This window comes from Elaeis guineensis, chromosome 9, assembly GCF_000442705.2.
Source record: "Elaeis guineensis isolate ETL-2024a chromosome 9, EG11, whole genome shotgun sequence".
In the NCBI taxonomy this organism is placed as follows: domain Eukaryota; kingdom Viridiplantae; phylum Streptophyta; class Magnoliopsida; order Arecales; family Arecaceae; genus Elaeis; species Elaeis guineensis.
Window position 1 is genome coordinate 5,581,894 of NC_026001.2, and position 16,747 is coordinate 5,598,640.

The 16,747-nt window shown below is 37.0% G+C and overlaps 2 protein-coding genes across 8 annotated transcripts; one reads left to right on the forward strand and one right to left on the reverse strand.

The window, feature by feature from the left end:
- Positions 1-123: 123 nt before the first annotated feature.
- LOC105051972 (uncharacterized) lies at positions 124-5,952 on the reverse strand. Its single transcript, XM_010932636.4, has 4 exons — positions 5,478-5,952; positions 5,224-5,369; positions 4,111-4,229; positions 124-347 (listed from the first exon to the last, which is right to left on the reverse strand). Exons 1-4 carry the CDS (start codon positions 5,690-5,692, stop codon positions 246-248), a joined length of 582 nt encoding a protein of 193 aa, XP_010930938.1. The 5' UTR covers positions 5,693-5,952; the 3' UTR covers positions 124-245.
- LOC105051971 (ubiquitin carboxyl-terminal hydrolase 27) lies at positions 5,932-15,635 on the forward strand. Of its 7 annotated transcripts, none has more exons than XR_012134393.1 (13): positions 5,932-6,053; positions 8,875-9,238; positions 11,374-11,497; positions 11,964-12,064; positions 12,161-12,385; positions 12,743-12,811; positions 12,940-13,071; positions 13,208-13,342; positions 13,487-13,549; positions 13,626-14,009; positions 14,589-14,873; positions 14,965-15,057; positions 15,459-15,635. XR_012134393.1 is itself a non-coding variant. In XM_073243672.1 (12 exons), exons 2-11 carry the CDS (start codon positions 8,948-8,950, stop codon positions 14,862-14,864), a joined length of 1,800 nt encoding a protein of 599 aa, XP_073099773.1. In that variant the 5' UTR covers positions 5,932-6,053; positions 8,875-8,947; the 3' UTR covers positions 14,865-14,873; positions 14,965-15,635. The 7 variants fall into 7 exon arrangements, 4 of the variants coding, with proteins under 4 accessions (XP_073099773.1, XP_010930937.1, XP_010930936.1 ...); XR_003801848.2 differs by having other exon boundaries at positions 14,974-15,057; XR_012134392.1 differs by having other exon boundaries at positions 14,589-15,057.
- The last annotated feature ends 1,112 nt before the right edge of the window (positions 15,636-16,747 follow it).

Genomic DNA, 16,747 nt, shown 5'->3' on the forward strand with positions numbered 1-16,747 from the left:
GATCAGCATTTTTATCGATTAATATCAATGTTTTGGATTTGCAAATTATGTAGTTTCATAAACTTATTAGCTTATCGATGCTGTTCATTTCGTGCTCCATTAATGCATGAAAGGAGTAAATGATTTCCAGTGTGTAGGTACCTACACCACACTAAATTATCCTTTATGACGTGCTCAATGTTAGGGACATGGTACAAGATGAGTTCAAAGCTGAAAGATCCCCAGCAAATTTTATCTATGCAAGTTTAGTAGAAAGAAATGCTGTACAAGAGCTTTCGCTTGTGCTGTTTCTCAAAAGCAGCAACAATGTCATCTATTGCATCCTCCCAGCAATCAACTGCTTCAAGCTGCACCATAAACATAATCCGAATGAGCCAGAACTTTTAAAGCAGTGTACCAACTAATTTAGTGATCATTTGCTTAACTTCAGATTCCAGACAACAGAATCAGAAAACAATGATTCAACATTCTTCCATTAGTCATTTCTGCTTGATAAAAGAATCTAGCTTGGTTTGACTATAAACTCCGAATATGTATGACAGGTTTTCTGCTTGAAATACATCCACTAACGAGCATCAGAAACAAAGTAAACATGGAAGTTGAATTTCATCTTTAGATCTTTATTTCGAAAAACTGTGACATGTGATGCAGCTCATCAGCTGATTTGATAAAATTGCATAACCATAGTCTGATAAATTGTTCAAATCAACAGATCCATCTCATGCTAACAAAACCGTACTTTAGAAAAAAAAAGTCGAAATTTAATTTTCTTTTGGTGTCCTTAAATAGAAACTAGACACGAAAGAAATAAGTCAAACAAGAGGAAAAAGGTGCAAAGCCTAGAGGGAACATTCCTTAAACCAAAATACCAACAACGCCTAACAAAGTCGAACAGATCCCATCCTTCCCCTTGCTAAGTCACCAAAAGAATGTTCATCCAGTTAAAAATGATTTTAATTAGCAAAACCGATGCCCTATCAGTCTTTAACAAGCCTCTTTAATCCTTCACGAATCCAATAAATCCTACATGAACTCCTAAATGTCATTGTGAACAAGCCACATTTCCAAGATTGTAGTACCCAAGAGTGGAATTACAAGTCGTGTTTTTTAGTCTAGCATAGGCAAAGTCCTCAAGGTCATGGTAAGAAATGTATATTCTATGATAATTAATGAAAGCACCTGATTTCAAATTTTAAGGAGAAAGAGAGGGGAGGGGTCTGTCCACATTTTTCCCCCTGTAGGGGGCAGTTATTTATTCAGAAGGGGGATTCGGAAAAAGCATCCAAGTGGCATTGTCATGAGACTGATACATTACGGGTTCAGAACGAGCAACTCAGAAATCTCACTCACAAAGTCACTAAACATTAGTTTCCCATTGTTCATCTGTACGGCAACCCTTGTCCCAGTGAATGGAGGAGCAATAGGAACTGCTACAAGCCTACAAGGGTGAGTTAAGTTTTGAGTAAGATATCTGAATTATGCGAGCAGTCCTCTTCTGGGTTCTCTGCCAAATGGCTTTCTGTAAGATATTGCAACACAACAAATATTAAGAGTACCTTGTCCTATGAACCAAATAAAACAAATAGAAGGAGCAGGAACAGATGGATGGAAGGAGGAAAAAAATAAAGGCTTAAGGCTGTTAGATACGGCCCATGTAGCTTGAAGAAGTACACAAAAAGGATAGATCTTTGGACCCATTCAACCAGGTCTGGGAGAAAATCTAGTAAAACTTATTGGCTTTTTTTTTTTTTTTTTTTGGCGGGAGGAGTTGGGCGTGGGTGGGGGGAGTGGAGACAGACTCCAATTTTAACAAGGAGTACACGTTCAAAATAGAACCCAAGACTTTTCCCTCTTTGGCTTTTCTTTTTAACAAGCCTAAACCAATGACAAAAATATGAGCCATCAGGATTGGGAATCAACAACACAAATCATGATATGCAACTTTTAAAAACAAGAAGCCAAAATCAAGTTAACACATCAGAAGATCATAGCAGAGGCTGGGTGCACCTCAATCATCACGCCCTCATGATTTACACAATTAAGAATATATATGTATAAAAACTCAGGAGGTCTTCATATTTATATAACATAAATATATGAATGCAACAGTAAGCATTTTAAATGTTGTATATCATGATTACTAACACAGGTTCTCAATCTAAAATAGCTATAATGTGGTTTACACTGATAGGATTGAGCTCAACTTCAACTGGTAGGGTTCAGCTCAACAATGTGCGCTTGTGTATGCATGCAAACATAGAAAGTTGCTGACAGTTATATGATTTATGGTTCAGATTTCAATCAATTTTGAAGGATTCCTTCCGCTTTCTACAAAAATTGACCATGCATCTATCTCCCAACGATGACTCCATCAGAACATTTTTATATTTGTTATCTTATCTTTTCTCCTTAAATTCAGTTGAAACCTTCAAAATTCCAAGCTGTGAGTTTCTAGGCATGTGCAAATGCTTTGGCACATGAAAAGACAAATTACCATTTAGTTTTTGTTAACGTTTTGTGATTTAAAAATTTCATTTTCTTTTCTTTTTTTTTTTTTTCAAATTCTTTGACTAATCAATAAATCGAAGCACCCATATCCAAATTCTCTACTATATCTCTTCGAAAAAATGTATCTCAAAAACATGGATCCTTCATAATTGAGGTGCAAAATATACCATCTAATATCCAATACAAACCATTAGATCTATTTCTGCCCATTCTATCTAGATATCATTTTGATTCCATGAAGAAAATAGAATAGTTATATCATATTTGATCAGTTCAGTACAGACTAAATAACCAACAAAAACTGATTCATTGAGATTCTTTTTTTGTTCCACTGATCGTATCAGAGAGAATAATAGATATCAATTCTCAAAAATGCATGTTGGATCTTGATGCCCAAGATATTTAGGGAACACAAGGAAGATATTGGTAATGTTATCATGCCTAAGAAAGTAGAGTGTAAGTATCTCACAAAATGCTGTCGCAGATTTAACAAAAAGTATTTCTTAAACAGATCAATATTGATTTTATTTTAAAATAGTATTGATCATTCTTCATTATCTAGATGCTTATCTCCTCCATTTCACCACCTCTTTTCTCCTCTCTTTATTCTATCACTAAAATTAGACAGAAGTCAGGTGAAAACTTTAATTAGAGCTAAAGATTCCCATTCTTTTCGTTTTCATGCATGCAGTTTTCAGACCTATCATTCTCTCCAAACTTGACCTTTTGAATCACATTGTTACTAGTTAGAGCCGTAGTTGTCATCCTTGCTCAATGGCTTCACAAGCCTAATGGATGTCTCAAGCTAAATGTTAGCAAATTTAGGCAGAATTCTGGGTATGAAAGATTAGTAGGCCAGCCACTTTTCTTTCATCATTGTTTCGAGTCCCAAACAGCAAACAAGTTGTGAGCAAGGGTGCAAATACCAATTATGAGAACCCTGGATTGTATCACAGGTTAGTAAGGCCAAGCTACCCTGTTACACTTGATTTGTGCTTAGACTGAACCTGAGTAGTAGTCTAATGCTACAAAGTACAAACCATTGGCAAATTAAAACCAATCCCTTCAGAGAACTAAGAAGAGTCGGGTGATGATCATATTGAAGCACATGCTGGTGAACAAAGTTCGAAAGAAGGTTGACTAGAAATTCAACCTAGAACTTGTTAAATGTATCGCATGAGCAACAAGAAGATAGCAACAAAGGCAATCTCAAACTACAACATTCTGGGCCGTGGCCGCCCCCCCCCCCCCCCACACACACAAAAAAAAAAAACAAAAAACAAACAAGAAGAAAAAAAAGCCCAACCTGGGAAATTTGGATCATGCATTTAAACATTGTAACTAACCTCACTCCATGGCAGGGGAAAAAGCATCAGTTTAATGGGTTGCAAGTCAGTTGAAAAATATATAGCAAATAAACCACCACATTCATAAGCAATGGATGGCTAAAAATGGCATGAAATGTATATGCTTTAAGTCCATTAACCATGCGGCTTAGGTTAAGCTGAGGACTGGATCAAGTGCCAGGATCTCAGTATGACAGGACTGGTCCAACTTCTATCATATCATATGTTCATATGTCTATATGCATGTGCTACGTACCTCCTGGCATAAATCCAAAGCAAGCTTGGCCCCAATAGCAGCTTCTTCATGGTTATCCTTCACATCCAAATTGATTATTAATACACTTTTCATCAATTTATGTTCCCGGTTATTGAGATCTGCACAAGAATAACCCAGCAGTCACAAAATTAGCATGCTTCTGTGCATCAAAAGAAGGAAAGAAACAAAAAGAAGAACTTGCAAACAACTTCTTATCAAGTACATGTTCTTTTCATTTTATTTGATGGACCAAAAAATATACATTAAGTGAACATCTGAAACCGATGTGTGATGATGGAAGGATCATCTCACAGTTGCTTCTGAAAAAGCACTTCCATTTTTTATGACAGAAAGGGTAGCTTACACAGCATAATCAAATAAACAGACTTTTAAGAAGGCCAAATTCTATTTGCATACAAAGGCAAACCATATTGACTTTTGATCTACTTAATCACCTAGAGGGTGGCCGGAAGGACAGAGATCAAAATTTGGCAGAAAAACGAGATGATTATCTACTTTTTATATTCGTTAGCAGTCACATCATGAGATGTCTGGTAAAACAGGGGATTGGGTATCATGAATGAGGAGCACAAATCAGGGCGTACATGTAGAAGATTCCATTTGCAAAGCACTAAAGATGCCTACTTTCAAACCAACTAAATGATGCGTTACAGCATAGGTGTCAGTTTTTGACTTTTTGTTCCAATTTTTTTTTTTCCCCTTCTTTCCAACCAAGAAAACGGAAGTACATTTTTGATGGGGCTAAGGTCCCATTTTTGGGTAGTTGATGATGGACCATTACTTTCCACTCTTCAACCAGTGGAGACCAAGAACTCCTCTGCCGGCCAAAATTCTCAATTATCCCAAATCCCAATACCTCTCCACGAGCTTTCATATAAATCTCGCAAATATGCATAACAATATTTCCGCAAACCCAAGAAAGAAACTAATCACAACATCGTTTATCAAAAAAAGAAAAAAATCACAAATTTATCAAGATAGCAATGTTGCCCAAAGAAAGAATGCAATTCAACAGTGTATCATGGAAATCAAAGATTAAATTTTTAAAGAAAGAACTCGCAGAAAAGTGAATGAAAATGGCCAAGAACCGACCTTCGATGACCATATCGAAAACCTTCTCTTCGAAGGTAAAAACAACATCAAAGCATCCATCGGCGGCATTCTCCTGCCATCTCTGGGGCGCAGTTTTGACACTCGAATTCCTCTTGAGCATCGGCAAGATCCCATTGCGCTTGTACCTATCTTTCAAGAAACGAAACCAACGCAGCGAGAAAATTAGGGAGGACGAGAGGAAGCCCCGAAGGGATTCGAGGAGGAGGAGGAGAAAGGGGCCGTCGTTCGCTTACAGCTCGGGGTCCTTGCGGCGGAGGTCGTCGTACATGTGCTTGTAGGGGGTGCCGAACTCGTAGACATTAGGCTCCCGGAGAGAAGGCCCCGGGAGCTTGACGTGGGCTCCCGTGCCGTAGGAGGAGACGTCGAAGCCCTGCCGCTTGAGCAGCGAGTGCGCCTCCATGCTCCGGTTCTGGTTCGACGAGCATACCATCGCGTGCCGTAGCTTCATCTCTCTCTTTCTCTCACGATCTCTCGACGCTCTGGAAGTTTGGGGCTTTAGCTTTGGGGACCGGGAGTATGAAACCTTGAACTGGGTTCGGGTTGGGGGATCTGTCTGGAATCTTGGATTTTAGACCGATTCGTTGTGGTTCGAGTCGAATTGTTACGGGTTCGGTCGAGCTTTGCGGCTCAGACCGGCCGGAGGTGGGGTACAATGGAAGGGATGGGACCGGTCTATGTAACCAAGGGTAACCGGCTTTAGAAGGGAAGGCTCGGGCTGTCGAGGAGAGGGGGAAAAAGAGCTCTAGGGTGTTCTCGGTGTCTCCGGATTTCTCCTCGCCATCTGGTTTCTTACTTCCTCTGGCTTTCAGGTTTGGAGGCGGGTTTGAGAATTTATTCTTTTTTGTATTTCTTCTTTAAGAGTTTTTCGTTTTGATTATGGTGTTTGTTTATCTTCTTTTCTTGGGAATTCTTCTTCTTTTTGTTCTTTTCTTGGAGTCCTTGTCGACTTCGAATTTTATTCTTCTAATAGGTTGACTAGTCTTGCTTTAATTTGCACCGAAACATCTCTTTTTCTAAATTCTTGACGGCATATTAAGGAGTGAAAGGATAATTGACGATACATCAGCTATCTGGCCTTCATTTCATGAATTGAAATTAGTTTCTTGAACTGGAATTGGGTATCTTTATGTTCTCACTTCTTATGATAACTTTTTGGGATGTACGATGATAACCATTTATATTGTAGCAGCTTTTCTTTAGTTGATACGATTTGTAGAGGAAGCATGAAGGAGAAGAGGGATGCTGAGAGAAGCTAATGATTGATAGAACTGAAACTTTTAGACTGTAGGTTGTAAGTGGAGAAGACTGGAACATAGGATTAACATGTAATAAGAGGAGAAAAAATGAAGAAAGAAAGCATGATTCCGATTGTGTGAAGACAAACTTATTAGAGTCCATCAGGCAAAAGATAATAGAATCTTTGCGGGTACCTGGAGCGGCAAAGAGACATATGTCTTCCATATTTCCCTTATCCTTCTTGTTCTGTTTATATGCTCCCCAAGCCTCTCTATAATTTCAAACTAGCTGATAGGCATGTGCATTGCATTCATTTTTTTCCATAAGATAATAAACATAACATAGTCATGGACCATCTATGTTGTTTTACTTATTTGTATTTTAGAGTTATGCAAATGGAATGTACAAAATTTGAATAATTAAATCTGGATATAAAATAGAAGTAATATTTTTTGAAGACAAACGAGAAATTGATTGGGGTATTTGATTGCATTTTCCTTCCTCATATACTAAGATATTAAATCTTTTCTTCCTTTCTAAATTATTGTGATATTTAATTGTATTTTCTTTCCTAATATATTGAGACTTTTGATTGTATTTCCTTCCCTGGTGTATTGTGATATTCGGTTGCATTTTCCTTCCTAATTTCTAGTGATGTTTAATTGCATTTTCTTTATTTTTTTAAGTTAGACATTTGAGAATTTAGGTAAAGATTTTTGTTTTCATCTGAAATTTATGACTATCTCTTTTTCTATGCTGTATAGTTTGATGTTTTGGAATAATTCTCCTATGGGTTCCATCTTTCTACCTTATGGATGAACATACCCTTATTTGAATTTTAAAATGTCTCCTATTTCCAATAAATAAAGAATATAAAGAGAACTCAATAAAAAAATTACCATATATTTGGGAAAAAAATGCAATAAAATATCTCAGAATTATCAAAAACAAATATTTGATTAAATGCCATAATGCATTAGAGGAAGATGAAATTAGAATATCATCAGGTGGAATCAAATCTCATAGTGTATTAGGAAAAAAAAATACAACTAAATATTCAAAGTCAATTATTTCTGTTTTGATTTGATTTATTTTATTTTTTGTTCAGATTTAGTTATTCATTCTTAATATTCCATTTGCATATGATATAAATTTATCATTAATTCAAAAGTAAAAGAACTAAAACATTCAAAGATGGTGTATGATTATGCTGTATTTCTTTTCTATAAAATATGCATTGCAAGTGCTAGTTTGTGAGTAATATAGTATTGATTATAGACTAAACCATCTATTCATGCACCACTAACAAGCTATAAACCTGCTCATGCCCTGCATCCATACCATTAATGATGAGAAGGTCCGTTTGTTGCAGCTTTATTAATGGCAGCAATATGGAAGTTTATATGAGGTTTCCTTTGAAGCAGTTACAGTAAAACATATTGTTGTTGATAAATTTGTTGTCTTGCAGGTTATGTTTATGCCACCCAGTTAGTTATACTTTGGAAGATATTAGGTACCATGTTTAAGTCAAGTATAAAAGGAGTTCTCTAGGGTTTTGACCATGACTTGATGGAGATGGAATAACCCTCTCAAAATTACAAGAAACAATAGTTGTACCTGCCAGTAGATGATGGAGATTGATTATTTTATATTTCTCTGTGTTGGGAAAGCCATTAGTTCATTTCAAGCAGCTGGATCTCCGTAGCAAGACATCTGAGCGTATCTCATTTAATTATGGTTATCCTAGAATCTAGAGTGAAATTTAAGGTTCCCATTACCTTTGAATTGAGAGGATGTGGCTGGAGAAAAAAGGGCTATCTAAATGTGTAAAAACATATGAGCATCTTTTGGTTAATAAGAAGATTTGATGGATGGCTTATGAGGAGTCTTAAAGTTGTGATACAGAAATTCAATGTGTGGAAAAGAGTGTTATGATCAGGTGGTGGAAAGTATAATGTAATTGTGGGATGGTGTTCAAGAGCTATATTTGAAAGAATGTAGCCTAACTAATGTGACCGAAAGAAGATATTAGATGACATTCATTAGTGGTTCCTGTATCTTTTTAACTTGTTTATTTACTATGTGTCCCAAGATACCTCATTAAGCTTAGGTTTTTAGTTTTTGTGATTGCAACTCTGATATAGCTATGTATTGAAGGTTCTCTGTTTGATCTATATAATGCTTCTATCTCTCGTTCGGGGGGGGGGGGTGTGAGTTGGAGAGATCTGTGTATAATGTTTAGTCTATCTCTTTCAAAAGATTAGAAAGTCTAGCAGTTTAGTTTTTGTAGACTCTTGGAATATAGATTGCATTGTCACTGTTTTTTATCTATGAGCACAGGAAATTCTCAAGTAAAAATTTTCCTCCTCCTTGATGATGCATGTCTCTGTGCAGGTCATCATAATATATATTGGTTCTTCGGGGACAGGCTTTACAACCTTGAGGTTATAAAGTGGTTTCTTATCCTATGAAATATAAAAGGGAAGTAAACATCAATCATCTTATCCTGAAACTCAAGCATGGTTTTGAGATGCTATCTGCCATCAATGGAAGTTCTCCATCTCGATATCATATTGTGGCTGGTATACTTGGGTTGGGAATAGGGGCGGCAGGTTTATATGTGGTCCTGCAAGATGGTAATGTGAATTATCTTTCTATTCCATGGGTATCTGAGCAAAGGGACTCATCCGAGATCACTTACTATGTGGCTGGTTTGCAGAATCTTGGAAACAATTGCTTCCTTAATGTGATATTACAGGTAAGATACATCTAAATATTACTCTTAACATGATGAATAATATAGTTACTCATGCTATATGTAATGCACCTGTCATCTTTTGCAGTAATAAGGATATGTCCTCAACATGTGGGAATACATCAAAGCAGAATGTACATATATACATATTGATGACCCATGTACAATATTCATTAATGAACTTTTTATTGACTCTTGCATTCATAACTCACTATTAACTATTGTAAATTGTGGAATATGTATGTTATCTAAAACTAATATCATTGCTCTGTCTTGGAGGTTGCAAATTTTTACCTCAAATATTGTGAGAAAATACAGTGGTGGGCTTTTTTGTGTATTTTAGTGAGGATTTTCTGTACCGTGCCAAACTAGTCGGTACATCCCATACCGTATTAAACCGATTGGGAACCGACACGGTTCGGTCGATTCAAACGGTATACCGACGGTACCAGAAGGGAAAGAGAGAAAAAGTGAGAAAGAGAGAGAGAGAGGAGGGAGAGGGAGGCGGGAGCTGTCGGAGGCCGGCGGTGGCCCACTACGGCCGTCGGAGGACTTCTGAGCTCCGTTATCGCCTGATAGGGCACTTGAAAGAGCGAGAAAGAGAGAGAGCTTGGCCGGAGGGGCGACGTATCGGACGAACGGCGCCTCCATCGCAAGGCTCGGTGGCCGGCGAGCCGATGCCGATGGCCTGAGAGTGGAGCCCCGACGAGCCGATGCCGATGGTTTGAGGGCGGTCAAGCGGACGGAGCCCCTCCACGGCTTCGTCCTATTCTTCTTTTTCGAAATTGGCGATGGTCTATTTTCATTTTTTTTTTTTGGGTTTTAAACTCATAAAGTCGGCAACCTAGTTGCCGATTTCAGGATTTTTTTTAAAAAAAAAATCGGCCGGCTTCACTTAAAACCTGATTTTGAAAAAAAATTTCGTGAAACAGGGGCGTCGCCCCTGTTTCATGCTCGCGGCGCCGCGCGCGTGGATTGCGCCCTTCGGCGGCCAGAAGGAAGCCATCCGGTGGCCCCGCCGGCTCCTTCCCCTCCTTTTTTCTTTCTTCCTTCCTTTCTCTCTCTCTATTTCTCTCTCTTTCGCTCTTTTTCTTCTCTTGGTTCGGCTTCAGGTTCCTTCATCGGTTCGCCTCGATTCGGTACAGTATGGAACTGTATCGTACCGTTGGCCAGCCAAAACGGCCGCCAGTACTGGTATGAAAAATCTTGATTTTAGTTATTGAATTTTTATGCAAACTCGAAATCTGTAGTAGAGTTAGCTTTCTGCAAGTCTATTTGGGTTTGAAGCAACTCAAGCTGGTGATGGTAACTCATATGTGCATGGTTTCAAATTGGTGGCACCCTAATAAATAAACCTAATAATAGTAGTATTAAAATATTATTTTTTCTGCTTACTAAACATGTATTGGTGTTTTTTTTTTTTTTTGAAAATTGAATTTGATTTTGAATAGATAGCTGATAATATTCCATCGTGTACCGTATTCCATTGATTCTTTTTTTGGCAATCATGCTGTACACATCCTTAAAAGGAAAAGCTTAGATAGGTCCATTCACGTGTCAACACCCTTCTGCCCTCTTCTTTTCTCTCTTAACCTTTTCACGAGCAACTCTATCTGTCTCTGCTAGATGCATGGATGCACCCTTGTGCTTCATGCTTTGCTACAATTATGGTTTATGACCATCATGTAACTGGACAGATGTAATGTATTTGAGGATAGGGATGACAAGCTCATCATTACCAAATTTCCCTCTATCACATGCATAGCACATACTTGTTAGCGCTATTTCATAGCAGAATTGACACCATGTAGATGTAATAATTTTTGGAAGGTTCTATGCTGTAAACCGAGTAATGTTTGCTAGAATGTTTGGATTAAATGTGCTTTTATAGGCTTGCATTGCTTCTTATAATCTTTTATCATCTGCATTTGTTATATTAAATATAGTGGGTTGATTTATCAATAAATTTTGATCGTCATGTGGCTAGTTATGCTGGACACTTGTTCTGCTGACATGCTATTTAGTGCAACTGCTTAGGTAGTTGCCATTAGCAAGCTAATAAGCTGAGTCCACTTTGTCTTCTTGATTTCACCAATACTGCTGTTGCTAACTCAAAGCCTGATTTTTTCCCTTGACAGGCACTTGCAAGTTGTAGCTGTTTCCTTCCCTTTCTCCAAAATATACTGGCTGTTGATGGTCCATGGATTGAGGAATTATCGGAAAGGATGCCTCTTACTGTTGCTTTGACTTCATTATTAAAAGGTAACTATGTTATTCGAAATAAGTAATAGTTCAAGATTTGTCATTTATCTGTCAGCAATTCGGTGTGAGAAAAACATGCAAGTGGAATACAAGATCAGCATAACCTTCTTTTGTTAATCAGATGAATATCTCATACTTTTCCTGCGTGATGCTTCTATGATATCAAGTGTCATAATATGTCTTCTAAATGGACATGTATAACTAATTGTTGCTTCAAATTTTATTCTGAATGCTTCTATTATTTCTTTGCAGATGTCTTATTTCTTAATTAGATTCCCACCTTTAATTCTTATTTCATGCTTTTTTTTTTTGTTCTGGAACTCTGTTTCTGTTGTCTTATGTTTCATATGATGCCATTCGTCAGATCTTTAGGTAAGCTTGTTGCTTTGCAATTTATTCTGGAATCTACTTCTCTCTCTCTCTCTCTGTGTTTTTCTTCCTTGAGCTTAGTATATATATTTTGCAGAGCTATGCATTGTTCAAGAAGAAAGAACTGTACTTAATCCACGAAAAGTGATGGTTGCATTGAGCTTATATGTTAGCAGCTTCAGTTTAAGAAGACAGCAGGTCTGGTTTGAGAGCTTTTTCTCGCTTCAGCAGTTGATAAATCTTGCTCATGACATTGTTTTTACTCCCTAAATTGCTTTGATTTTCTGTTCATAGGATGCTGCAGAAGCATTAATTCATCTTTTGTCTTCTTTAGAAGAGGAAATTTCGCAGTCTTATGTGCCACATGGCAGTAGTATAGCCGGCATTACTGCTTTTCCTTCTAGGATTTGTGTGCCGTCGAGAGGACAGACAGAGTGTAAGCGATGGAGAAAACATTTTTTTGGGCCTTTTGATGGAACTATTGGGAGCATGTTGACTTGTAGAAGTTGTTCTTCTATGGTAATGACCTTTCCAAGTATATTTTGATTGGTGATTGTTGAGCATAATCATGTAAATAGACAATTTACTTCTTTCTAATGGCAAATAGAGAATTTTTATAATACTTCATTTTTTGCTTGGCTGGCCTTTTGACTCTTTACTGTCCTTTGACATTGCCTTCCTTTTGAGGTGTGGAACTTCTTGCTTTTGATCATGGTTGAGATAGATTCTTTTTTTTCCCCCAGTAGGAAAGGGCAATGGTGTTTGATTTTTTTTCAGTGGGGCTGATGCTTGACATGTGATTGATGTTGATTGCTTTATTTATGGGCTTTAGCAGTGTTATGTTTTTCTTCTTTCTCATATTTTGTATATGCACAGCTTTCAATGGATTTTGAGCATTTTTGCTGCTTGCCTCTCTCACCTGTGCTGGATGGAAGGGCAGATATCGTATGTCTACTGAAGGCCTCCTTATTTTCTTGGTTCTGTATGTTTTGGTCCTGATCCCCGCTATTTTTTTATGTTCTATGTAATATTTATTTATAATGATTTTCTTTTCATTTCTGTATTGATCCTAGATTGAGGGATGCACTCTGGTAGATTGCCTTAAACATTTTACTGCAGTAGAACATCTAGAGAATTATCATTGCGGTAGCTGTTGGCACATTGCTGCTTTGAAATATTTGTCTCTCAAAGCAGAAAAGAATGAGGTATTTTTTTGGGTGATAATCAATTTTCCATATTTGACCTTGATGACTCAAGCATTGAAATTCTCAATGCTTTTCTAAAATCACGTAAAATATGAAATACCTTGTCTGACATCTTTGAGTTATGATTATCTTTCAGGCAAAAATAAATATGCTTAGCAAGTGCATCAAGTTTGATTCTTGTGATTGCAGAAATCTTTTTCTTCAGGAAGAAATAAGTTGGACTGGGTTTTCACATGCTTTAAAGCAATTGAGCATTGCCTGCTGTCCTAAGGTATGATGCATATTGGTCTTTTTTCAAAAAAAAAAAAAAAAAAAAAACTAACTTCGAGACTAGCGTATTTTCTTTGACTAGTTGTATGAAGATACTCAACACTGAAAGTTGACATGATTCTCGCGTATTGTTGTACTGTTTCAGATTTTGTGCATTCACCTACAACGTGCTTCAATGAATAGACATGGTGAATTAATTAAGCTTCAGGTACCCTTCATTTTTCACTCCTCTGCTGAGACCTTTCTTGGCGCATCCTGTAAAATTAACAACTTTTTGGTTGTAGGGACATATTTCTTTTCCATTATTGCTTGACCTCTTTCCATTCATGGAAGCTACAAGAACTGTGGAACAACAAACTTCAATGGAAAATATGCGAAAACAGAGGAAGGGGCTGGAGCAACCATTGGTTCCTCAACTAAGCCACTTAGATATGCATCAGGAAATGCGAATGCTACCCCACATATTTGGGATTGTGGGAGAAAATATTTCATCGGAAACCTTGTCAAGAAACAAGGTGGGAAAGTCTGTTTATGAATCATTCAGAAGTCCTTCTGGAATTGCTACCCCAGATAACAGCAACTATATAGTTCTTGAAAGCATGATTGCTGCTTCTGATGTCAATTGCTCTCAACCTTTTTCTAGTTGTGAACCAGGACCCAATAAAGAGGTCGGTGAATTATCCTGCTTTTTCTTTGGAAAAAACAATCTTCTGGCTTTTCAGGCTTTATGTGTAGTGGATTTGATTCTTTACTGGAACATTAGTGCAGAAATCGCATGTCTATCCTCTTGCATATTAATGATGTTATTATTGCTGTTAGTCATACTCTGTGTGTGTCTGTGTGCGCACGCGCGTGTATGCGCATGAATGCGCAGTGTGTGTACGTGTGCGTCTATGTGTGAGGGAGCATCATATTCTTGGACTATTTGTTTTGATTCTTGTTCGCAATGCATTTGTAATTAGGTAAGCTTTGAGAAACTACAGTGACATCATGTTATTCAGATGGTAAACAGGCTATTCTACTGGAATATAGAAAAAAATTGTCATGCTTTTTGCAAGCGACGCCATGCATTTAGACTGTCAACTTTTCTACATGGACCAAGATTTCCTTTCTCTTATACCTTTTTCCTTCCATGTCTCTAGACGGAAGAGAGTCTAAATTTCAAACTTTCTACGTGATTAACCTTGCTTGGTTTTATTAGCTGTCGGGTATCATCTAGCTCTGACCTTTACAAACTTACCTTTCAGGTCACTGATATTGGTGAGGTATGCTCCACAAAGAGTTCCCTATACTGCCTCTCTTCTGTTGTTGAGCATTATGGAAGAACTGGAAGTGGGCATTATGCAATTTATAGAAGAGTGGCATCTGAGGCAGAAAGTGGTAATTCTATGAGATCAATAGGAACTGGGGACCGGCAGTGGCTTTATATCTCAGACCATGAAGCATCGAGTGTCACAGAAGAAGCTGTTTTTGCTGCAGAAGCCAGCCTACTTTTCTATGAGAAAATTGAATCATGCTTATAGGTTGCTTTTGTAGGTTCATCATACAACTTCATCACCTAAGATTTGGATTCATGGTGTAGATAACAAACAATGGTATCTGGGTGTGGCTAACATTCCTCAGTTCTTGTAGGTGTTTATCTTTCAGATACTTCAGCAGCATTAACATTGGCAAAAACAGAAAGTGCTCAATTATCATTCAGGCCATAACTACCAGGTATGAACTTCGAAGAGACCAAAGATGAGACGATAAAGTGGTCAGGACTGGTATAAAATCCCCATATATCCATGATTGTTACAAAGTAATAGGATCACCATGAAGTTTTAAAGAATTGGAATTATCTAGGTCGATTTGCTAACAATTTAATTTGCAAGTAAATGACCCAGTATGCAAGGTTATAAGTGCGTGCTCCTTTGTTGGGTCGATTTAAAGATGTTTATTTGGGTCTGTTGACTTGGAAACATGAGCGAACCATGAATTTGTTTCCTGAGTTCACTAATATTTTTGATGACTAATCCCCCTGAAACGTTAATGATGCTGGTGATAGACCCACATGAGGCAGACCAGGAATAATATTTTGGTGGATTGTTGTTTGCTGATTGCAAACTTGTATGCAGGGTTATCTGCTAGGATGCAGGGTGCTGAGATTTTTATTGGTAATGAAGAGAGTATTGCTGTGTCATTGTCTTCTATGGTTCGGTGGTGTTCAAGGAGTCGTATTATGTAAATTGCAAGCAAATTTTCGATCAAGTGTGCCCATCAATCCAAATGAGAAGATGGTGGCAATTTATCCAGTTTGTTATTTTCTGGTAAATATTATCTCCTGAGTTCATTTTGTTTCGCTATCAGGGTAACCTGAAAAAAATATTTTTGTGGGCCTATCCTTGGAAGTCAAGATTATAAACCATCATCTTACAACCAAAACTAGCATCCTCCATGCATGCTCCTTTTGAATAACATGTTTACTGTAGGCATCCAAAATCCCCCACCCTCCCTCTAGAAAAAAGAGTAATTCTTTGTGCACCGCATGCGGTGCAGTAAAAGTATACCATCCTATCTTATTAGATTTGTTTTTCTATATACATTTAATGTCTGCAGTTTTATTTTTTGATTTGAAATTTTGAATGATGAAAATATTTTTTTTATTTTTAAAAAAATTATGACATTTTGTAGGTATATTAGGATGTCCTGCAGTTAAATTATGATTTTCTGTTGTGCAAGAAGTCATAATTTTTTTCAAAAAGTTATAAAGAGAGAAGAATATTTTTGTCATTGAAAATTTATAAAATTTTAAATAATAAAAATATCTCTCTTTTTTATAACATCCTGTAATCAAGTTATGACTTACTGTTGTGCAGGAAGTCATAATTTGATCATAATATATCATAGGATGTTAAATTTTTTTAAAAGAGGAGGGATATTTTTATTATTTAATTTTTTTAAAAAAATAAAATCGTAAATATTAAATACGCATTAGAAGTGGTAGTTATGTGGTTCAATAAGATGGGACGGTGTATTTTTATTGCAATGCATGCAATGCACAAAGACTTTCTCCTCGGAAAAAAAAAAAAAAAAAAAAAAAAAAAAGGAAGAAAGAGTTATGGGCTATTAGGTGTAAGTCCAATTAATCAAGGCTGTTCCAATTCCATTATCAAATACTAGGTCAAGATTTTGGACTTTGGGGTGGCGGTAGGTTGGAATGGGTTATATTCAGATCTATTTAAGTCAAATTCTGGTGAACAAATCTCTCAATCCATAACAAATCCATTTACAATCACACAAAAATGTAAACCTTTATCCAGTTTCACTAATTGCATATCCAGACATGAGTTTTCAAGCATTAATTGTGCATGAACATGTATGTATGTGTACACGATTGAGAAGAAAACAAAATATGGTACAAAAT

Coding starts and splice junctions, on each gene's coding strand:
- LOC105051972 (XM_010932636.4), bottom strand. CDS start 5,692: ATGAAGCTACGGCACGCGATGGTATGCTCGTCGAACCAGAACCGGAGC. Junction 5,370..5,477: donor CGCCGCAAGGACCCCGAGCT/GTAAGCGAACGA, acceptor CTTGAAAGATAG/GTACAAGCGCAATGGGATCT. Junction 4,230..5,223: donor TTTCGATATGGTCATCGAAG/GTCGGTTCTTGG, acceptor ATTCTTGTGCAG/ATCTCAATAACCGGGAACAT.
- LOC105051971 (XM_010932634.4), top strand. CDS start 8,948: ATGAAATATAAAAGGGAAGTAAACATCAATCATCTTATCCTGAAACTC. Junction 13,072..13,207: donor TCAAAGCAGAAAAGAATGAG/GTATTTTTTTGG, acceptor ATTATCTTTCAG/GCAAAAATAAATATGCTTAG. Junction 13,550..13,625: donor GTGAATTAATTAAGCTTCAG/GTACCCTTCATT, acceptor TTTTGGTTGTAG/GGACATATTTCTTTTCCATT.